At 40.3% G+C, this 24,709-nt stretch overlaps 1 protein-coding gene across 1 annotated transcript; it reads right to left on the reverse strand.

The window, feature by feature from the left end:
• Nucleotides 1-5,330: 5,330 nt before the first annotated feature.
• chrna9a (cholinergic receptor, nicotinic, alpha 9a) lies at nt 5,331-10,510 on the reverse strand. The gene is made up of 7 exons (XM_069666402.1): nt 10,465-10,510; nt 10,204-10,349; nt 8,205-8,359; nt 7,919-8,099; nt 7,244-7,595; nt 6,509-7,107; nt 5,331-5,501 (listed from the first exon to the last, which is right to left on the reverse strand). Exons 1-7 carry the CDS (start codon nt 10,508-10,510, stop codon nt 5,331-5,333), a joined length of 1,650 nt encoding a protein of 549 aa, XP_069522503.1.
• Nucleotides 10,511-24,709: the final 14,199 nt, after the last annotated feature.

The following is a 24,709-nucleotide window of genomic DNA, read 5'->3' on the forward strand; positions in this document are numbered from 1 at the left end:
TGCTTGAGGGCCTCCGTCTTCCTTTTCTCCACTCTCTGATTCTCCATCTGTATGTCCCTTTCTCTCTGGTTCTCCTCCCTCTCACGTCTGAGCAGGCCCTCCATTTGCTTTTTCCTGTCCTCCTCCTTGCTCCTCTGATCCTCCAAGCTCTGGGTGAGTCTGTCCAACTCTTTCTGCAAAGCATCTCTCTTCCTTTCCTCCCGCTGCCTGATGGCCTGCTCTTTCTGTATTTGCTGGACTTCCCTCTCCCTCTCTTTCTTTTCGTGTTCCAGTATATCCTTTCGAGTTTTCTCCTCCATTTCTCTCCTCATCTTCTCTTCCCATTCAGCCTGCTCCTCCTGCGTTTTAATAACTTTGTCGAGCTTCTTTTGAATAGCTTCCCTCCTCTCCTCTTCCTCTCTTCGGATCTCCATCACTCTCACCATCTCTTTGATCTTCCTCTCCTCCTCCTTCTTGTCATTTTCCTCCATCTCTCGTCTGAAGGCCTCCTCCCAGTCTCTAGCTTGCTTCTTCTCCTTCTCCCTCTCTCGTTGCTGTTTTCTTATCAGCTCCTCAATCTCCCTGTTGCTTTCTTGCTGAACCATCTCTAGCTCTTTTTCGTACCACTCTTTTATTTCTGCCTCCTGCTTCTTTTTTAACATCTCCTCCCTCTCGTCCTGCAGCCTCCTCTCCTCCTGCAGCTCCAGATCTAGATCCTCCTCTGCTTTCTGGAGCATCTTGCTTGCGTAGAACATTCCTCTGTTCGCCTGCATCGTGCTGTCCACTAAGGCAAGCAGCTCAGACACCTGCTCCTTGTTCTTGGAGCTTTGGTTGTTGAAGACACAGTACCTGCCTCCACATCCGTCCACCAACTCAGTCAGATCCCTGCAGCCGTCTATCAGACAACTCTTGACAGACGTCCCTTCTTCCAGGAGGTCTCCGTGAGTAAAAACCACCACTGAGAAACTCAAAGCTTGGGATCCCATGGCCTGTTTGATCTGCCGTAAAACCTCCTTCTTCTCCTGAGTGAACCGCCCAATCTGAATAACAAGAAGCAACACGTGGGGCCCGGGGTACAGCAGGCTAATGCTCCTCCTCAACTCCTTCTGCACCTCCTGTGGAGTCTGACGAGTGTCCAGCAGCCCCGGAGTGTCCAGGACAGTCAAGCGTCGCCCACGAAATTCTCCACAGACCCTCTGGCATCGTTGGGTGGTGGAGGAGCTGCTGACCCTTGAGTCAAAGACCTTACGTCCTAAGATGGAGTTGGCGGTGGAGCTTTTTCCACTGCCAGTCTTCCCCAGCAAAACTAGTCTGACCTCAGGGGGGAAAGGAGGCATCTTCCTGCCTTAAGCGACAAAACAAGAGGTTTAGTTCAAATTTCAGAGAGAACAAAAAGAAAGTGAGAAACATAAATCCCAACTTACCTGCACAGCTGATGGAAGACAGCTGCTTACTAATGGATGACATGCTGTGTCTGATCTTTAGCTTCCATAAATCAACAACAAAGAAGAGCTCAGTGCTTTAAAGATCCCAACATTGTGGGTGTGTCCAACCCTATGACATGTCGAACCCTCTTGAACTATAACCGCAGCAGTCAGCGCGTTTTGAACGTCTTACTGAAGAACGTCTGGTCCAATAGTCTGTCTCTGAAACACTCAGACCAGCAGATCTTATCTCACCAACAGGGGGTCATGGTTCAGCTAAGGGATACATGTGGGAAAATTCTTGTGTGTTGTATGCATGACACGTTTGTGGATAAGTTGGGGGTCAGTGTGATGAAAATCCAATACACAAGTCAGTTGATGGAGCCCTGTGATTGACTGGCGATCAGTCCAGGGTGTACCCCGCCTCTCGCCCAATGACAGCTGGCATCGGCTCCTGCCCCCCTGCGACCCTGCGACCCTGAATAGGATAAGTGGTATAGATAGATTGGGTCTCTTTATCTTAGACGTTAGCTGATAAGTAGTTGTTTTGGAACCAGTCTGCATTGATGTCTTTCAGTCTGAAGTCACACTTGCAGCCCTGTGAGGCTGTACTTTGGTATGGCAGTGCTTTGAGTGCTAACATCAACATGCTAGCATACTTGACGATGCTATGAATCTATGAATCAGATTGGAATTTCATTACTTTTCTCAGGTATTTGGACGTAAAGTCTCAGAGTCTAAACTTTCACCTGGTGACATCACTAGAGTTGTTCCAATAGTGATAACAGTGTCGTTATCAGACACCGATACAGCCTTAAATGTGATATCGGGTACCAGCGAGTACATCAGTTAATGCACCGATCCAAGCTATAATCAATTAGCCTCCCAAAAAAATCGTTTGTTTCAAAATTGTTTCAAATAAATTATCATGTGACAATAACAAAAACTGTTGAAATCACTACAGGAAAGGAAACACGTTTTTAGATCTTGCTGGACAAAAAGTCCAAGAAAAAGTTACAGTTCTTCCAGAATGTGTGCACAACATTTCATGGTCATCTATCCATTAATTGTTGAGATATTTCAGTCCAAAGAACACAGGCTTAGAATATATCCCTGGAGGCATGCCACTAACAGAGCTAAAAAAAAGTTAAATAGGTTGAGTATACCTGATGTTTGCCCTACATGGTACTACATTAAGAAGAGAGGAAATTATATGGTGCCACTCAACACTGAAACTATGAGATGATACAGCAGATTAGTGTGTTTTTGATTACTGATTCCACCAGGCAGACACAGACTGTCACATGTCAGACCAGTTATTGGCTGTTTCTATCATGCTTGGTCGGTGACACTTCAGACGGTCTGAGACAAAGACAGATAATTTAATTAAGAGTGGTTTCATAAAGGATTTCACTTTCCTTTTTGGATGATGGTGTTCCTATTAATATTCATCATTTTTTATTTTATTAATTTGATCTATTTAAATACTGCCTCAAGAAAGATGACACAGGGAGGCTATTGTAGTCTTTAAATGAGAACATCTATTTAAAGTGAGGAGAGGTAACTTCTGCTTGTGCCTGGACTATTTATTGTTACACATGATGTTATTTCTTAGTGAGTGAGGAATTATGATTGTTAAAATTGCTTCTTGTTAGTCTCTTTTATGCAGTATTTGTCAGTTTCAAATCTGAAATAACAAGGAAAATCTTGTTTTAGCCCATTAAAAGGACCTGCTACTGGTTTACAGATGCACTCTGTAGACAGTGTGTTTTGGTATCATTGAGCTTCCCTTATGGACTTTCTACACAAATGTGTTTACACGTTCACTTGCTTTTGACTGAAGTTCATTCAACTAACTCAGTCCTCAATGATTAAAGCCGCACTGCCCTCTAGGAGCTCCTGGGGGAATTACAGTGTATAAATAAATTAAACCAGGTTCATTCACTCACTGATGTCCGGCTGAGCTATTCTGTGTTTAGAGGTTTCGTGTCTGTGACTTTGACACAAAGTGATTTTAATCATGGCTGAAATGAAAAATGATTAGAGTAATTACATACATTTAATCTGCCCTGCTACTGAGTGATTTGTGTAATTATCTGTATCACTTTAAATCTGAACATTAGATATATGTGCAGAACATAGCAGCAGTGATGCTACAGAATTATATCCAATTGTGTTTTAGAAGATTTTTAAAACAGCCAAAACTGCTGTGATCGTGAGTAAAACCATATTTATGACAAGAAATCAAAGGTATATTTTATATTAGAGCAATAAGCAGAGGTAAGTTTGTCTAATATTGTGAAAACATTTATGCCAGTCTCACATTCAAGTCATTACAACTTAAGTAAACACATTATTTACCATCTAGAAAACACCTCAAAGTTTCCCCAGCTTTAGTTTCTTTACCTTACACACTTTTCCACAATGATCCATACAAGGAAGGTCATGGGATTTGCCCTGTTCTTGATCACACAAGAGGATGTTTCATAAGTAATAAAGGTTGTTCTGCTGGCACTGTCCCTGTAATTCAAACAGCAGCATCTGTTAGCTAATCAATTATGGAGAGTCCATGCATGTTCGAGACGAGGCCTAGATTGTCTTTGATGTCTTGTTTGTTGTCTTGATGTTAAAAACCGATGTCAAAAACTGATGTCACACACCACCGGCACTGATGTCAAAAACCAACGTCGAAACAGGTCCGGACCTGATGTTGAAAATCAAGGTCAAAAATCAACCTCAAAAAAGAATGTCGAAACAGGTCCGGACCTGACCTCGAAAAACAGACGTCGAAACAGGTCCGGACCCGAGGTAAAAACTTGACCCCAAAAATAGACGTCAAAAATCAGCCTCAAAATCTGACATCGAAGACCACAGAAAAAGAAAAGAACGTCGAAACAGGTCCGGACGTCAGTCGAAAATCAAGGTCAAAAACGGATGCCAATAATCCATATCAGAAACCGCCAGCAGTGATGTGAAAAATCGACACCGTCAAAAATGGACGTAAAAAATTGATTTCAAGGTCCAGACCTAACGTAGAAAATCCACTTCAAAAACTGACCTCAAAAACAGACGTCGAAACAGGTGTACATGAACGTGTATGTGTATGTGTACATATACTGTATGCACTACCTGCCTTGTTGCCTAGGAGTATATCTACTTTCCATCACACATCCAGTGAATCGAACACAGGGCCTCCTCTCTCCAGGGTGACGGTGCTAGCCACTTCACTAAATTGCCACCCTGAAGTATTTACCTGTTTTAGCTTGCATACCTTTCATCACATTATGATGCTTTATAGAAAGGTCCCAGCCGGGGAATCGAACCCAAGTTCTTCTACCTGCAGGTCAACGGTGTTACCCATTACACCACCCTGAAGTGTGTACCTGTTTAGGTTTATCTATCTTCCATGTCATTGTGAGGATTTAAAGAAAGGCCCCAGTCGGGGAATCCAACCCGGGACCTTCTACTTGCGAAGCAGCGGTGCTAACCCACTTGTCAGCCTGCCACCTGTAAGTGTGTACCTGTTTGGGTATATCTAGCTTCTATCACATTATGATCATTTAAATGAAGACACCTACCGGGGAATCGAAACCCAGGACCTTCTACCTGCGAGGCAGTGGTGCTCCGTTACGCATGCAAGCACACCTGACATGAACTAACCCAGAGACTTTAATGAAGTTCTGTTTGCGGTTTAATGGATGATTTGAGCGCAGTGACCTTGTCCCATTTATGTCAAAACAAAATACAACAATGAGCCTACAAAGCACACACACAAACACACACACACACACGACACAATACTGACATATCACGTACATTTTCTTTGTAGACAAAAAGGTTTTGATTTATCTGCTGTTGCATCAAAGTTTAAATGAGGGGACTCAAGTAAGGAGGATTAAAGTCTTCACAAAGATACTGAGGGGTCTGTCAGGAAGCTTTGGCGATGATGAGGACGCTCATGAGGAAGACCATGAAGAAGAAGATCCACATGAAAAACCTATCCATCACCTTTGCCACCTTCTTCCACTCTGCTACTTTAACACAAGTCGCTCTCTGCTCGCGGAAGTAGTTGGCTATGAACTGGATGTTCTTCACCACCTGAGGAGGAGAGAGAAAGATGGACTGAAGGAAGCACTTAAAGTTCCTGTGAGCAGTTTTCAGCTGGTTATGAAACAGACTGAAATTATTAATGATTCCTCCGTATGACCGATTAAAAAACACAGACCATCAGTGAAAAGATTGATTATTTGTGTATAGTTGTATTTAATGCCTGTTACTACTGCGTCAGGGAGAAATAATCTACAGCACGCAGACTGAGTTAGCGAGTTAGTTTTATTTATATTTAAGATGGAAAAGTTTAATAGTTACTGATATGTTTGACTGTTTAAACACATCAGGATGTGAACACTATCTACACATGTAGAGAATAAGATCAGCAAAGAAATAATTTGTACTGATTTGTCCAATGGGGTCGTCACAAAATAAAAGTGCCGTAGCTTTAAATGCCAAATCAAAATCTCCTCCCTTAAGCACGAGCATCAAACCCTCATGGGTTTAACCGAACTTGCATGCAGTGTGGGTGTGTGTGAGTGTTTGAGTCCATGAGGGCTCAAAAATGTGTAACAGTGAGGAACACAAAGGTGACATCCCATGCTACCTGGAAATCGCCAATAAAAATAAGGAGATCTAAATATTTTTAGCACATCATCAAAAGTCAGTAGAGCCATGATTATATGCAAGGTTGCCCTTTGACTGAAAATGCAAACAACTCTATGTTGACACTTACAGATAAGCTGTCAAGCAGATTGATTCCATTCACTTTCAATGCTTTTTATGTTGACATTAAGAGTGACAACCACGGTTCAAACATGAACAATTTGATCTTAAACTAAGTCCCACAGTAAAGTTTGCAGATATGCGGGCACACGTACGGGGTACACGTGTAATTGGACGCATTACAGCCCCTGTGTACTTCAGGTTTATGCAGTAGAGGCCCTTAACCCTCACACGCACGGCGCCTCAAACTCAGCGAGTTTGTGAGTGTGAGGTTTGGGACTGGGCCACACTTTAGGAGAGAGGGAGTTGTCAGAAAGGGAGACACTCACCTCTTTATGTTCAACGCACGGACAGCAGCAGGGGCATGCTGGGATGTGAAGTTTCTCTGTGGAGTAGAGGAGCTGCTCCTTCAGCCCGGCGTTCAGGTGCTGGAGGTTTCGTAGATGATGAGGGGCCTGGTACTCCAGCTCGTCCCTCCTGATGTGGTGGTACCGCTGCGTGTGCCCGCGCCTCCCCTCCCCCCTCTCCAGCCTGGAGGCGTGGTGGTTGTGGTTGTTGTAATGGTGACGGTTGCTGTTGGCGTTGCCGTTTGTCTGGTGATGCTTGTTGTGATGATTCACACCGTGGCCGTTGCTGTACCTGTACGGTTCACTGTCATAATGATAGTCGTGGAAATGGTCGTCATGGTAGCCACCCTTTTCGCTCATGGGTTCCTCAGGGTACAGTGGGGTCCTCTCGCTCTCTGGCGTCGTGCAGTTCTCCCCCACCTCGTAGACAAAGAATATTTTGGACATGTAGTCGATGATGAGCACTTTAGCCCAGTGAGGGACCGGCTTGGCCTCGGCACCACAGAAATGAATGTTCATGATGAAGATGGTGAGAGAGGTAGAGGCTGTGATCATTGTCATCGTGGCGATGTAGTACTTCCCTAGAGGAGAGGTCAAAGAGAAGGAGACAGCTATGAAGGGGTAAAGTCTCATATGCATGCATTTGTAGGCTTAAAGGTTGAATATTCACTCAAAACTGTTGCAAAACAAAGACTGAATGCCAAGAATGAATCAAACCTATGTAGGGCATGCTCTCTGCAGGCGGCATGCTCTCAGCCACCAACAGCTGGAAAACAGTGAGCGCCAGCAGCACCGTCACCCCAAGGGAAACCTTCTCCCCCGAGTCAGCCGGCAGGTAGAAGCCCAGCGGGGCCAGGAACGAGATGAGGAAGCAGGGCAGGAGCAGGTTGAAGATGTAGAAAGAGGAGCGGCGCTTCAGGAGCAGAGTGTAGGTGATCTCCGTGTAAGGGTCGGAGCAGCAGCCGTACATCATGACGTTCCTGACTGCAGGCATGCCGTGACACTCCCACTCCACGTTCTCCACAAAGTCAGACAGGTCACCGCTGTCCATGCCCAGACTGATGTCCACCTGTGCGGAGGACACACACAAACACAGTGAACAACAAAATATGTTAATGTTATGTAGAGCGAACAACCACAATGATGTACAAACACTATTTATGTTTAACTCCTCCTACGTAAAGTTTCAAAACAGACTATAAACAGAAAACTGAAAAAAAAGTCAATCACTCTTATCTGACCTTGTTAAGGTCAAAGGAACTTGAGCCAATAACAGATATCCCTATAGGAGATTAAAGGCTGGCACATGGGCTGTACTGTTTACTACCGCTAACATCAGAGATTCAGATCACACATATAAACCTGCAAACCCTCTGGTTTGCTTAAACACACCTGGTTGCCGTTGTAGGTCCAGGAGCCGAAGGTGAGGTTGCACTGCTGCCAGTCGAAGGGGAAGTAGGAGACGTCCACCACACACGTGCTCTTTGTGATCGCTGGAGAGTCCCAGATGATCTCTCCGTTGTAACGCAGCTTCACATTAGTGCTGGGAGCACCTGCAGACTCCTCATCTGCTCTACACAGAAACACAGAGGGAAGGACATAATTGTAGATGCACACACACACACACAATCTGCTGAGTTACACACATCACTTCCTGTCACTGTGTCTTGTTACTGACTTGTTGTAGAGGACAATATCTGGCTTCCAAACCAGGTCGCTGGGGATGTTGATCATCTCGAGGTCATCATAGTCCTCCTTGTCCCACTTGAGGTAGGCATCATTCCAGACCTGCCTGATCCACAGGTATGTGGTTAGCACCTGGTTCCTCTCATCCTACACAATCACAGACACACACACATATATACAGACACATTAGATGAGATAGAGCGTGACAAAAGATTGTAGAACTTTACCTAATACTTCAGTACAAACATTGCTATGCAGTGCTGGCCTCTGCTGGCCTCTTCAGGAACAGAGTACTAAAGGCAGCTGTGTTCATTTGTACAGTGTGAGAGACACGCATTCATTCTGTAGCTCATGAAGTAGAGTAAAATAAAGGGACCCCCCTGTCAATTTACACCATAAATTGTGTCAATTGTGGAAGTGACAACTGGAAGACTTCAGGAGGGAGCAAGAAAAACAGGCCATATAGCTGCAGACAGCGACCCGAGTTTTGACCTTTGTTTTTAAAGTCCACTAACTGGAGGATTACTACAACGATACTACGATAATGGAGAGACTGGGCTGCATCGGACATACAACCCCACTATATCTGAGCAATTATTAGATCTTCATTTATATTCCAAATTCTATTTTGCTTAACAGCACCGCCAACACACACAAACAGTGACACACAAACACACAGGACTCACACAGTCCTGAGTGTCTGTCACACTCAGGACTCTCATCACCTTCACTCTTCATTGGCTCTCTGCTGGTCTGATTTATATACTCGCTATGTTACATTATATTATATATATATTACATTATATCTTCATACTTTACTGTGCTTACTATTTATCTCCATATTATACTGCACTATATTATACTATATTATTATTACTGTTTATCATTATAATTATTATTATTGTTATTACCGTGTATTATTATTATTATTATTGTTATTACAGTTTATTATTATTATTATTGTTGTTGTTATTACAGTTTATTATTATTATTATTAATAAATGGGGCGCCAAAGAGCGCTGTTATTACTGTTTATTATTATTATTATTATGACTGTTTATTATCATTATTATTATTGTTATTGCGGTTTATTATTATTATTAATAAATGGGGCGCCAAAGATCGCTGGGGGTGTGCGAGGCTTTGTCTGCACTGAGACTGTCAAGATTAGATTTGCACCGATAAATCAAGTCATTTTAAAAAAGCACTTACTTGATCATCAAAAGTCTGTTCAACTATTAAAAAATATATTTTTTGGTCCTCATTCAAATGTAGTAGCTACTCTGTAGGCCACACCTCTGCGAACTATCGGCTGATTGGTGTCAATTTTTGCCAATAAAGGTTTGGAATGAATCACTCTACTGTTTTGGTGTACGTGTGTGAGGGCTAGGGGGGCTCACCATTTCTTAGATACAAGCAGGGGGGACTACTGCTATACATTATTAAGTTTTTATTATGAATATACTATTATCATTATTATTGATACCACATACTGTGTATTATACTATACAATTGCAATTCTATTTTAAAATGACATTTTGGCTATTCACTTAATATTTCATAGCATACTACAGTGTATACATATACATACTGTATTCTATTGCCACTTTTATATGCACCTTATATTGTACTATTTACCATAGTACTATGTCACTTAAACTTGTCTCTTACTCCTACTTGTATACTAGTTGTATATACCTCTTCTCTTTATTCTAATTATTTGATCTATTCTTATTTTATTTGTATTTGCTTACTTGCTATTTTGTCTTTGTGCTGTTGCATTTCCCTTCTCTTTTAGGAAGTCTTGGAACAAGAAGGTACAGAGTATACAGGATGTGTGTTATAGTCAGCCAGGGGGAGAAATATAAGACTCATGTAAAGAGATTCCTGTGTGCTGTTTAATTAGAAGCTAATGTGTCCGGTGTGTACAGATTTTTTATCTCTAAATCAATGTTGGGTAATGATATGTATAGAGTTTCCTTTCTACTCACCATATCTTTGATCTGGGACAGAGTGATCTGCAGGGACACGTTGAGAGCTTCGTCTGTGTCCTCTACAGGTCTCAGAGCGTTGGAGTAGTCCTCCATCAGGTCATTCAGAAGTTTGCGGGCATAATGACCCTGAGCACCGTGGGACACTGAGGAGGGCAAACGGGTGGGCACAAGAGCAAGGTTAGAAAAGACTGATAAAGACAAGAGCAGAAACCATGGCACAGTGAGCTTTACAAGACAATTTGTGTGAGCAGAACTGACCTTGCAACAACAGGCTGATCCAAACCATGAGCACTGCCTTCCTCATTTTCAACCACTCACACTCCGAGGGATCAATTATTCAGCACAGCCTGGGTCCATTCTCCGCTGAGCTAGTCACCACCGAAAATTCACAAAATCTCACATCCTGTCCGAAACTCTGGATGCTTCGCTAGTTGTTAGTCGCAGTTCGCCTCACTGTCACTGTCCCTCTGTGTGTGATCGCTGCTCTGGAACAGGACCCAGGGCTATCACTCACACACACACACACACACACACACACACACACACACACACACACAAGGACACTGCAGTATCACATAGCAAGCAGGCCCTGGGAGAAAGGTGATGCCTGCAGCCCTATCTACTTGTGTACATGACCACAAGCAACTCCTCGTTCACACAACACACACGCACACACACTGGACCTTACTACGTTACACAGCTAATGACATGTGTCAGTCACGCACACACACACAGCGACACTTTCTTACCTATGCTCAGGCGATTCAACATGAGCACACACATGTCACGACACAAGCCAAACACGATGCATGGCAATGAGCTTCACACAGATCCAGGATCAGGTATCAGCATGTAAATAGGAATCTTAAAAGAACAGTAAAGCCGCACACTGGTTGTAGATCAGTGATCAGAGTAGATTTCATTCTTTGTCTATAGGTTGTTGAAGAGATCAGTAACCAGAGACTGAGGCCAACTAATTGACCTTTGTAATATTGCCTGCAGTTGTGGCATCTTTAAGGTTTAAATTATCTTAACATATTGATAAAAACTTTTATTTTTTGTTATTGGCTATTGGCACATTTGTTGTTTAATTTGAACCTAAAAAATAAAGTCTGTCTGAAACGTTGGCAGAGGACTACAAATACATACGTTTTTGATTAACATGAAAGAGTTGTGTTTGAGTTTCACAGTGTTATATTTCAACCATAGACTGTGCTTCCACCAAGAGCCTATTGAATAAGGCTAACATTAGCTTGCAGGCTAATGGTCACAATTAGGCTAACATTAGCTTGCAGGCTAATGTCATGATTAGGCTAACATTAGCTTGCAGGCTTTTTTGTGTTTCACCATATACCAGGGACCACTGTGAAAATAAAGTAGGCCTAGCGTGTGTGAAATGAGATATATAAAAATCCAGCGTGCATGTGAAAATATGTTATTTGTTATTTATTGTCATTGCTTAAATTCACCCTCATTTGATGTAGCCTATATATCATCACTACATCCAATGTCAATCCACATTCTCTGTAAATAATACAACCATCTACCTCTGGTATACAACAACCTGATCTATGATAATTATCTCTGCACCTTTGCACTCTCTGTTGCACTTTTGTCTAGTGTCTGTAAGTGTTTTTTAAATAATTTATATATATATTATTTATACATATGTACATCTATATATTAATACTTTTTGGCTGACTGCCAGGGTCAGCCCTACTCATTGGTCTGTATTTGACTGACTGACTGACTGACTGAGTGAGTGTCTCTCACAGCCTTAGAGAGAGAGAGAGTTGCGATAACACAATGGCGGATCATGGCGCATATTGGACCTCCACTAACGCAACTCTCTGTCTATACAGCTCTGGATACTTTGTTCGGGGAGTAGGCGGGGCTGCACCTCAGCTGCTCGCCCACTGTCCTCACGCATGTCCGCAGCGCGCACCTGCTTTCAAACACGTTGTCATCGGCCTCATAAGGACAGTTCAGCCCACAAAACCGCACATTGACCTGATGCGGTCAGCCACATACTAGGTTTTGACCTAGTCTTGTTAATATATTTTATATTCCTAGGCCTGTATATAGTAGTTTTAGTCGTAGTAGTTTTAGTTTTTAGTGTTTAAGTGTTTCTGTTACGTTTGTCTTACTAGTCCTTGTTTTAAGCGTAGTATGTCAATTTGTCTGTACATGGTGAGTTAAGAAAAACCAAATTCCTTGTATGTGCCCACATACTTGGCCAATAAAACCGATTCTAAATCTGATGTATGATTTTGTAAGAGTCAACCAATCTGGCACAAGACTACACAAAAGTTTTGGTGTGCATGCTAGAGTAGTAGTTGACGTTTCCACTGTAAACCTATTGCAATTAAACTAATGTTAGCTTGCAGGTGATTTTACATATTCAAAAAATACCAGGGACCAATGTGGGAAAAAAAATAAAATGCGTGTGTGTAACATGGATGATTTTGTGAGATTCAACCAAACTGCTGGTGAAGCAGTCCACTGAGTTTTTGATGCACATGCCAGAGTTGTATAATATTCAAAATGTACAAGAACAAAATAATCTTGCAAACTTCATTCAAATAATAATGGCTACATTTTTAGCAGTTATCCAATTTGTGTGCTTGTTTCTTATTTATTTAATTACTGTCATTAATTAATTCAATTAATTTCATGTATTTATTAAGAGTTTGATTTTAATTACTGGACTACAGGTTGTGCTGAGAACTTAATTAATTTTTCTTTTGTTTTCTTTAACATCTAAGTCAGGAAAAAGGAAAATGTCTGGTTTTGAAAATATCTTGTACATAATGTGAGACATCAAACAGTAAATTGTATAACAAACAAAGCTGCCACTGCAACTACTACTACCTCTTATTACAAGGAAGGAGTGAGTGATTTAAGAAAGTAAACTTTTTCAGCCTTCATAATTTTATTTAATTTTCTTACTTGAACTAATCAGTTAACAAACAAATCAAAAATAGTATCCAGGAATCTTGCAACCCGAAGACCCATCCTGGCTTCTAGTAGGTTGTTTAAGGCAGTGAGCCCCTCGGTGGGCGGGATGTTGTCTGGGCAGATTTCTGTTTAATACACACAAAAAATAGCTCTGTATGACATTATGGAGAAACATTAAAATGGATATACAATACCAGTCAAAAGTTTGGACACACTTTCCCATTCACTTATATGAGAAAATGTGTCAAAACGTTTGACTGGTAGTGTATAAGCATTTTTTTTTTTTTTTTTACCTTCATTTGTGTCTAGCATCAGGGGCGAAGGCATCTGGAGACACACTGCCTGTCTCTTCAGCATTGCTACATCAGCAGGTGAGACGCTGTTGCTTCTGCCTGGAAATAAAGATGTCACAACATTTTATTAAAAGTATATTAAACCTATAGACATGTTAAAAAAAGGGGTGTCATTTTGGTGTTTAAGGACTGATCATTTCTCACTGAAAAGAAGTAGACTTTTGAAAGTATCTTTGTCAGAGATAACTTCTTCATACACAGCCAGACAGTTGGAGCAATCGGTCGGCAGGTAGACTTCCTTCAGGTAAAAGGGTTGCTCTGTGAAAAATACACCAACAGAAAATTGGACCAAGAAGTGACAATATGTTGACAAGAATGTGGAGCCGGGGAGGATATGAGTGCTAAAACTCTATCCGGATTGAGAGGACGTTGTGATAGTGACATGTCAATCAAAGGTAGCCACGCCCTAAAAACCCCTGCTTTATTATCTGATTTACTCCAATCTCGGAACCCATCGGCTATAGGCTGAAATGATACAGCCTCTGGGGGTACCGGTGAACTTGCCGAGCGGTAAGCGATAAACAACTTCCTATCAAGACTTCCTTGCCTTCCTGCTGCATTGTTACAAGAAGAGAAACCGTTTTCTTGTGATTTCCTTGTTATTAACGGGTCTTACCTCTGCCGAAATTTCGAGATCATGATGCAGATTTGTAAGAAGTTAAAATTCAAGCTTTGTCTCATTGCCTCAAGAGGAGAAGAAAACTTTTAAAATGTTCGTTTGTTGAACGGAGGTCGGATCGATCTGATGCATTCGAGGAAGTCGGGAAATCTGAACGCTGAACAGCTTTCGTGACACAGCGTCAAGGGAATTCGCCAAGTTTTAGATCTAGAACAAATAGCTGAACTTACATGCAGATTTCTGTTTATAGGGATTAATAAGAAGCTAAATCGTCGTCAGATCACGCCAATGGGAGCTGGGATGTCATTACGGCGGATTATGTTCTGTCTGCTCTCACGGACCGTTATTCTTGCATACGTCGGCAGCCTGCTGATACGTGATTGGTCAATATTACTCGGACTACAGGCGTAGTTCAAACGGAAACCAGAACACTTGCCATGCCTGAAATCCACATCCCTGCCTATAGATTAGACTATGTAGAATCTGTAAATAGAGATTAGTTTTACTCTGAATAGATTTACTCATGTTAACTAAATGAAAATCATGCTGTACTGAAGAAAACTGGACACTAGTGATTGAGACCATTACATCATTAGGAAATTAATCAGAAGAGGGGTTTTTTTATAGGCTTTAACATAATATAAGACGTCTTTTTGCATTTAGTGGAGTTGGAGTCGCCCCATGCCGGCCAGTAGAAATAATGCAGGTTAAAACACTTCTGTATCAAAGACCACTTCCTTAGACAGTCTATGGTTTCAACTGTAAACAATCCCTCCGATACATCTTTCACTCACCTATTAACATTGTGCTGTTTTCAAAAGTCACATTGTATGTGAGGCTGGAACATTCATCAAATCTATAAAGAGAAAAATAAGAAGCTGAGTAGCACAGAGACATTTATACCTAATTATAACAACATAAGTTCCTCCTATAACATTTAATTTCACTATGGCGGCAGGAAATTTGGTTTGTAAAAACAATGTCTCTGGTGTGACAGTGTGAGGTGATTTACATTCTCTGACTCTGGAGGATATTGAGGACGTTTTTTTGTGGAGTTGCAGTGATGTTCAGCCAGACGTTGCTCATCAGGTGGGCCAGGGAGCGGCTTCCTGGGATGTCAGAGCTCCCCCCGATGTATAGCCACCTACCCAACATCTGGCACACACACACACACACACAGGACGGAGTTAACACTGTTACAATGTTCTTTTGGGAAACAGTGTTAAAATTACCAGATTTATTTTGTTTGAATTTTAATAAGCTTTGATCTCCTGTTTTGGGTTCCAGTGTTGCATGTTTTTTTAAAGAAGAAAGTTTCTTCTGAATCTATTCAGAACTGAAGACAGTAAATAATATGTACTTATGTCCCTCATTATGCAATGATGCTCATTGCTGACAGTTTCTTTCTCAGCTTCACTTCATTCACTCAAGTAAAGCTTGTTCAGCATTATGTAAGATAGGACAAACAGACTGATCATGACAACAGCAACCCTGCCTTTGCTTCTACTCATTTAATGCACCTATAAATCTCTTACCTGTCTTTTCATTTAATCAAACAGTCTTTTAAAAACCTTAAGCAGGGCAGTTGAAAGACTTTTAAACAGAAGAAAGCATTTTTTGTAGGTTGAAGTTAAATATAGATATTTAGGAGCATAAAAACAGACATGTACTTACTTCTTCATTGCTGATAGTTATGGGTTTCACCACACTTTCACAGCTGCTCAGAGGAGCAGAGAGTCCCAGCGAGAGAAGACTCAGCAACACGACAACAGCAGCACACGTCTTCATCCTCAAGATGGCTCTTATCTTCTTGTTAATCAAGCTTCCTCTGTATGAGCCTCCCAGTTTAGCTTATTTATTTGTAATATCTCCTGACTGCCTTTCACACACCGTATATCAACCGGTCTCCCCCTGTCACCAGCGTATATCCTCTCCTCTGTGTGATGTAACCAAAGCAAACAGTCCAGAGGGGAGACTTTGACCTGTGATGGAATCTTTAGCCGATCACATACAAAAGAGAGCTTAAAGGTGTTATATACACAGCCTTCTGTTAATCCTCTTTGATCTGTCACTGACACTAATTAACACATGCAACATTTTCAGATCATTGAAAAAAATAACAATTCTTGAAATACTCTATTAGAAGTAAAAGTCCTCCTGTCAAGTAATTCTTCTTTATTTTTATGTAATGTTTATCTTTCCTTGAAGTCACAGGAAAGCAGTTTCAGCTTCACTACGGCCTCCTGCAGACTGTCTACTTTTAATTCAAGTGTATGTGCGTATAGGTAAACTTGTGTCTGTAGGTGTAGTGTATGTGAACATCTGACAAAAATAAATCTTGAATTGCAATTATTGTGCAAAAAAGGAGGAAAAAATAAGTACTTTAAGTTTGTAAGTGCTCGTGCCACTTTAAAAGTGCTACATTATATATTGTTAATAAAAAGAAATCCAGATTATTGTAGTTTGAAAGTTGTACTTGCATTTTGATAATAAATATTAAATAAAACAAGGGTGAAATCACAGCCGCCATGTGATATGGTAAAAAGTACTTTTATTAGTATTAAAAACTATTATTGATACTGTTCTATAATCAAAAAACATTTGAAACATTTTTAAAGTTAATTGGACCTTGTCCCCTCCTATCATTACCCCTGCTTTGCTCTGCCAGATGTTGATCCTATCCCACTGACAGTTGTGACCTTTAAGATAATGGGCCTCATATACGCACTGTGCGTACGCACGTTTGACGCACAAATCTGGGATTCATCAATTTGTTCTTACCTAAATTTCTTCGTACTCTGCAAACAAATTTAGATCTCCCTCAGACCATACGTACGCAAATGTCCTAGGAAATGTTAACACACCCTTTTAACTAAATGCATACTATATTAAAACTTAATTTATTGGAAAAAAATGCTTTTATAGACATCAATAATTGAATTTACTAATGTATGGACCAAACGTAAATGCCGTGTCATCCTCATAATGTATTGTCATATAATTAAAATCTTCAATTATAGCAGTTGAATTCGTTTATTAAGTTTACAATAGACCATATGAAAATGTTCATATTGAAATGTAACACTATTAAATTGTTTATTGGCCTTGCTGGAAGATATTGCTGCCCGTGCACGCTCCGGAACAGTGTGCCTTTTCTGGCCTCCACCTCTGCCACAATTGTTTCTATTTCTGCTGATGTGAAATTTTTCTTTTTTCCTTTTGAGGCCATCTTTCACGTTCTTTCAGCTTCTCCATAACACCGCTCTCTTCATGCGGTACCAAACAGATGTCCTTATATAGAGAAATAGAGGCGTGGCAGTATGCTGATTGCAGATCGCGGACACGCGCCTGTCAATTTAGAATGGTTCTAATTTACTAACATACGCACGGTGGTGAGAACAAAATTGGCCGGTACGCACGTGTCATGAATCTGATGGTGATTTTGCGCAAGTACTTATTTTTTGCAGGAGAGTAAGAACATTTCTGCGCAGACATTAGTGAATGAGGCCCAATTGTGTTGAAAAAAAAAAGATGTTTAGTACAAAGAAAACAGCTTTGCCTTGATGCGAACACGTGCAGGAAATAACACTAGATCATTAAACAGAGGGCATCATTTGTTACAGTACAGATTTCTGCAGCAGTACAATTACTTATCAAATGTTCATTAGAAATCCAGATTTAGCGAAAAATTATACAAAAAAGCATTTGATAGTGGGGAGTTGACTGAGTGAGTGTCTCTCACAGCCTTTGAGGGAGAGAGTTGTGATAACACAATGGCGGATCATGGCGCATATTGGACCTCCACTGACGCGACTCTCTGTCTATACAGCTCTGGATACTTTGTTCAGGGAGTAGGCGGGGCTGCTCCTCGGCTGCTCGCCCACTGTCCTCACGCACGTCCGCAGCGCGCACCTGCTTTCAAACACGTTGTCATCGGCCTCATAAGGACAGTTCTTGTAACACGTTGCCCACAAAAGCGTACATTGACCTGATGCGGTCAGCCACATACTAGGTTTTGACCTAGTCTTGTTAATATATTTTATATTCCTAGGCCTGTATATAGTAGTTTTAGTCGTAGTAGTTTTAGTTTTTAGTGTTTAAGTGTTTCTGTTACGTTTGTCTTACTAGTCCTTGTTTTAAGCGTAGTATGTCAATTTGTCTGTACATGGTGAGTTAAGAAAAACCAAATTCCTTGTATGTGCCCACATACTTGGCCAATAAAACCGATTCTAAATCTGATGTATGATTTTGTAAGAGTCAACCAATCTGGCACAAGACTACACAAAAGTTTTGGTGTGCATGCTAGAGTTGTAGTTGACGTTTCCACTGTAAACCTATTGCAATTAAACTAATGTTAGCTTGCAGGCGATTTTACATATTCAAAAAATACCAGGGACCAATGTGGGAAAAAAAATAAAATGCGTGTGTGTAACATGGATGATTTTGTGAGATTCAACCAAACTGCTGGTGTAGCAGTCCACTGAGTTTTTGATGCACATGCCAGAGTTGTATAATATTCAAAATGTACAAGAACAAAATAATCTTGCAAACTTCATTCAAATAATAATGGCTACATTTTTAGCAGTTATCCAATTTGTGTGCTTGTTTCTTATTTATTTAATTACTGTCATTAATTAATTCAATTAATTTCATGTATTTATTAAGAGTTTGATTTTAATTACTGGACTACAGGTTGTGCTGAGAACTTAATTAATTTTTCTTTTGTTTTCTTTAACATCTAAGTCAGGAAAAAGGAAAATGTCTGGTTTTAAAAATATCTTGTACATAATGTGAGACATCAAACAGTAAATTGTATAACAAACAAAGCTGCCACTGCAACTACTACTACCTCTTATTACAAGGAAGGAGTGAGTGATTTAAGAAAGTAAACTTTTTCAGCCTTCATAATTTTATTTAATTTTCTTACTTGAACTAATCAGTTAACAAACAAATCAAAAATAGTATCCAGGAAGCTTGCCACCCCGAAGACCCATCCTGGCTTCTAGTAGGTTGTTTAAGGCAGTGAGCCCCTCGGTGGTCGGGATGTTGTCTGGGCAGATTTCTGTTTAATACACACAAAAAATAGCTCTGTATGACATTATGGAGAAACATTAAAATGGATATACAATACCAGTCAAAAGTTTGGACACACTTTCCCATTCACTTATATGAGAAAATGTGTCAAAACGTTTGACTGGTAGTGTATAAGCATTTTTTTTTTTTTTTACCTTCATTTGTGTCTAGCATCAGGGGCGAAGGCATCTGGAGACACACTGCCTGTCTCTTCAGCATTGCTACATCAGCAGGTGAGACGCTGTTGCTTCTGCCTGGAAATAAAGATGTCACAACATTTTATTAAAAGTATATTAAACCTATAGACATGTTAAAAAAGGGGTGTCATTTTGGTGTTTAAGGACTGATCATTTCTCACTGAAAAGAAGTAGACTTTTGAAAGTATCTTTGTCAGAGATAACTTCTTCATACACAGCCAGACAGTTGGAGCAATCGGTCGGCAGGTAGACTTCCTTCAGGTAAAAGGGTTGCTCTGTGAAAAATACACCAACAGAAAATTGGACCAAGAAGTGACAATATGTTGACAAGAATGTGGAGCCGGGGAGGATATGAGTGCTAAAACTCTATCCGGATTGAGAGGACGTTGTGATAGTGACATGTCAATCAAAGGTAGCCACGCCCTAAAAACCCCTGCTTTATTATCTGATTTACTCCAATCTCGGAACCCATCGGCTATAGGCTGAGATGATACAGCCTCTGGGGACACCGGTGAACTTGCCGAGCGGTAAGCGATAAACAACTTCCTGTCAAGACTTGACATTGAGTGCTGCATTGTTACAAGAAGAGAAACCGTTTTCTTGTGATTTCCTTGTTATTAACGGGTCTTACCTCTGCCGAAATTTCGACATCATGATGCAGATTTGTAAGAAGTTAAAATTCAAGCTTTGTCAGGTCTGTCCTCAAGAGGAGAAGAAAACTTTTAAAATGTTCGTTTATTGAACGGAGGTCGGATCGATCTGATGCATTCGAGGAAGTCGGGAAATCTGAACGCTGAACAGCTTTCGTGACACAGCGTCAAGGGAATTCGCCAAGTTTTAGATCTAGAACAAATAGCTGAACTTACATGCAGATTTCTGTTTATAGGGATTAATAAGAAGCTAAATCGTCGTCAGATCACGCCAATGGGAGCTGGGATGTCATTACGGCGGATTATGTTCTGTCTGCTTTGCCCTTCTCACCGACCGTTATTCTTGCATACGTCGGCAGCCTGCTGATACGTGATTGGTCAATATTACTCGGACTACAGGCGTAGTTCAAACGGAAACCAGAACACTTGCCTTGCCTGAAATCCACATCCATGCCTATAGATTAGACTATGTAGAATCTGTAAATAGAGATTAGTTTTACTCTGAATAGATTTACTCATTGTTAACTAAATGAAAATCATGCTGTACTGAAGAAAACTGGACACTAGTGATTGAGACCATTACATCATTAGGAAATTAATCAGAAGAGGGTTTTTTTTATAGGCTTTAACATAATATAAGACGTATTTTTGCATTTAGTGGAGTTGGAGTCGCCCCATGCCGGCCAGTAGAAATAATGCAGGTTAAAACACTTCTGTATCAAAGACCACTTCCTTAAACAGTCTATGGTTTCAAATGTAAACAATCCCTCCGATACATCTTTCACTCACCTATTAACATTGTGCTGTTTTCAAAAGTCACATTGTATGTGAGGCTGGAACATTCATCAGATCTATAAAGAGAAAAATAAGAAGCTGAGTAGCACAGAGACATTTATACCTAATTATAACAACATAAGTTCCTCCTATAACATTTAATTTCACTATGGCGGCAGGAAATTTGGTTTGTAAAAACAATGTCTCTGGTGTGACAGTGTGAGGTGATTTACATTCTCTGACTCTGGAGGATATTGAGGATGTTTTTTTGTGGAGTTGCAGTGATGTTCAGCCAGACGTTGCTCATCAGGTGGGCCAGGGAGGGGCTTCCTGGGATGTCAGAGCTCCCCCCGATGTATAGCCACCTACCCAACATCTGGCACACACACACACACACACACACACAGGACAGAGTTAACACTGTGTTACAATGTTCTTTTGGGAAACAGTGTTAAAATTACCAGATTTATTTTGTTTGAATTTTAATAAACTTTGATCTCCTGTTTTGGGTTCCAGTGTTGCATGTTTTTTTAAAGAAGAAAGTTTCTTCTGAATCTATTCAGAACTGAAGACAGTAAATAATATGTACTTATGTCCCTCATTATGCAATGATGCTCATTGCTGACAGTTTCTTTCTCAGCTTCACTTCATTCACTCAAGTAAAGCTTGTTCAGCATTATGTAAGATAGGACAAACAGACTGATCATGACAACAGCAACCCTGCCTTTGCTTCTACTCATTTAATGCACCTATAAATCTCTTACCTGTCTTTTCATTTAATCAAACAGTCTTTTAGAAACCTTAAGCAGGGCAGTTGAAAGACTTTTAAACAGAAGAAAGCATTTTTTGTAGGTTGAAGTTAAATATAGATATTTAGGAGCATAAAAACAGACATGTACTTACTTCTTCATTGCTGATAGTTATGGGTTTCACCACACTTTCACAGCTGCTCAGAGGAGCAGAGAGTCCCAGCGAGAGAAGACTCAGCAACACGACAACAGCAGCACACGTCTTCATCCTCAAGATGGCTCTTATCTTCTTGTTAATCAAGCTTCCTCTGTATGAGCCTCCCAGTTTAGCTTATTTATTTGTAATATCTCCTGACTGCCTTTCACACACCGTATATCAACCGGTCTCCCCCTGTCACCAGCGTATATCCTCTCCTCTGTGTGATGTAACCAAAGCAAACAGTCCAGAGGGGAGACTTTGACCTGTGATGGAATCTTTAGCCGATCACATACAAAAGAGAGCTTAAAGGTGTTATATACACAGCCTTCTGTTAATCCTCTTTGATCTGTCACTGACACTAATTAACACATGCAACATTTTCAGATCATTGAAAAAAATAACAATTCTTGAAATACTCTATTAGAAGTAAAAGTCCTCCTGTCAAGTAATTCCTCTTTATTTTTATGTAATGTTTATCTTTCCTTGAAGTCACAGGAAAGCAGTTTCAGCTTCACTACGGCCTCCTGCAGACTGTCTACTTTTAATTCAAGTGTATGTGCGTATAGGTAAACTTGTGTCTGTAGGTGTAGTGTATGTGAACATCTGACAAAAATAAATCTTGAATTGCAATTATTGTGCAAAAAAGGAGGAAAAAAATAAGTACTTTAAGTTTGTAAGTGCTCGTGCCACTTTAAAAGTGCTACATTATATATTGTTAATAAAAAGAAATCCAGATTATTGTAGTTTGAAAGTTGTACTTGCATTTTGATAATAAATATTAAATAAAACAAGAGTGAAATCACAGCCGCCATGTGATATGGTAAAAAGTACTATTATTAGTATTAAAAACTATTATTGATACTGTTCTATAATCAAAAAACATTTGAAACATTTTTAAAGTTAATTTGAACCTTGTCCCCTCCTATCATTACCCCTGCTTTGCTCTGCCAGATGTTGATCCCATCCCACTGACAGTTGTGACCTTTAAGATAATGGGCCTCATATACGCACTATGCGTACGCACGTTTGACGCACAAATCTGGGATTCATCAATTTGTTCTTACCTAAATTTCTTCGTACTCTGCAAACAAATTTAGAACTCCCTCAGACCATACGTACGCAAATGTCCTAGGAAATGTTAACACGCACCCTTTTAACTAAATGCATACTATATTAAAACTTAATTTATTGAAAAAAAATGCTTTTATAGACATCAATAATTGAATTTACTAATGTATGGACCAAACGTAAATGCCGTGTCATCCTCATAATGTATTGTCATATAATTAAAATCTTCAATTATAGCAGTTGAATTTGTTTATTAAGTTTACAACAGACCATATGAAAATGTTCATATTGAAATGTAACACTATTAAATTGTTTATTGGCCTTGCTGGAAGATATTGCTGCCCGTGCACGCTCCGGAACAGTGTGCCTTTTCTGGCCTCCACCTCTGCCACAATTGTTTCTATTTCTGCTGAAGTGAACTTTTTCTTTTTTCCTTTTGATGCCATCTTTCACGTTCTTTCAGCTTCTCCGTAACACCGCTCTCTTCATGCGGTACCAAACAGATGTCCTTATATAGAGAAATAGAGGCGTGGCAGTATGCTGATTGCAGATCGTGGACACGCGCCTGTCAATTTAGAATGGTTCTAATTTACTAACATACGCACAGTGGTGAGAACAAAATTGGCCGGTACGCACGTGTCATGAATCTAACGGTGATTTTGCGCAAGTACTTATTTTTTGCAGGAGAGTAAGAACATTTCTGCGCAGACATTAGTGAATGAGGCCCAATTGTGTTGAAAAAAAAAAGATGTTTAGTACAAAGAAAACAGCTTTGCCTTGATGCGAACACGTGCAGGAAATAACACTAGATCATTAAACAGAGGGCATCATTTGTTACAGTACAGATTTCTGCAGCAGTACAATTACTTATCAGATGTTCATTAGAAATCCAGATTTAGCGAAAAATTATACAAAAAAGCATTTGATAGTGGGGAGTTGACTGAGTGAGTGTCTCTCACAGCCTTTGAGGGAGAGAGTTGTGATAACACAATGGTGGATCATGGCGCATATTGGACCTCCACTGACGCGACTCTCTGTCTATACAGCTCTGGATACTTTGTTCAGGGAGTAGGCGGGGCTGCTCCTCGGCTGCTCGCCCACTGTCCTCACCTACGTCCGCAGCGCGCACCTGCTTTCAAACATGTCGTCATCGGCCTCATAAGGACAGTTCTTGTAACACGTTGCCCACAAAAGCGTACATTGACCTGATGCGGTCAGCCACATACTAGGTTTTGACCTAGTCTTGTTAATATATTTTATATTCCTAGGCCTGTATATAGTAGTTTTAGTCGTAGTAGTTTTAGTTTTTAGTGTTTAAGTGTTTCTGTTACGTTTGTCTTACTAGTCCTTGTTTTAAGCGTAGTATGTCAATTTGTCTGTACATGGTGAGTTAAGAAAAACCAAATTCCTTGTATGTGCCCACATACTTGGCCAATAAAACTGATTCTAAATCTGATGTATGATTTTGTAAGAGTCAACCAATCTGGCACAAGACTACACAAAAGTTTTGGTGTGCATGCTAGAGTTGTAGTTGACGTTTCCACTGTAAACCTATTGCAATTAAACTAATGTTAGCTTGCAGGCGATTTTACATATTCAAAAAATACCAGGGACCAATGTGGGAAAAAAAATAAAATGCGTGTGTGTAACATGGATGATTTTGTGAGATTCAACCAAACTGCTGGTGAAGCAGTCCACTGAGTTTTTGATGCACTTGCCAGAGTTGTATAATATTCAAAATGTACAAGAACAAAATAATCTTGCAAACTTCATTCAAATAATAATGGCTACTTTTTTAGCAGTTATCCAATTTGTGTGCTTGTTTCTTATTTATTTAATTACTGTCATTAATTAATTCAATTA

Source organism: Semicossyphus pulcher, unplaced genomic scaffold (genome assembly GCF_022749685.1).
Source record: "Semicossyphus pulcher isolate SPU_LCO1_2020_fin unplaced genomic scaffold, fSemPul1.0.p SCAF_17, whole genome shotgun sequence".
Lineage (NCBI taxonomy): Eukaryota > Metazoa > Chordata > Actinopteri > Labriformes > Labridae > Semicossyphus > Semicossyphus pulcher.

Coding starts and splice junctions, on each gene's coding strand:
- chrna9a (XM_069666402.1), bottom strand. CDS start 10,510: ATGAGGAAGGCAGTGCTCATGGTTTGGATCAGCCTGTTGTTGCAAG. Junction 7,108..7,243: donor AGAGAGCATGCCCTACATAG/GTTTGATTCATT, acceptor CCTCTCCTCTAG/GGAAGTACTACATCGCCACG. Junction 5,502..6,508: donor CGTGCGTTGAACATAAAGAG/GTGAGTGTCTCC, acceptor TCTCCTCCTCAG/GTGGTGAAGAACATCCAGTT.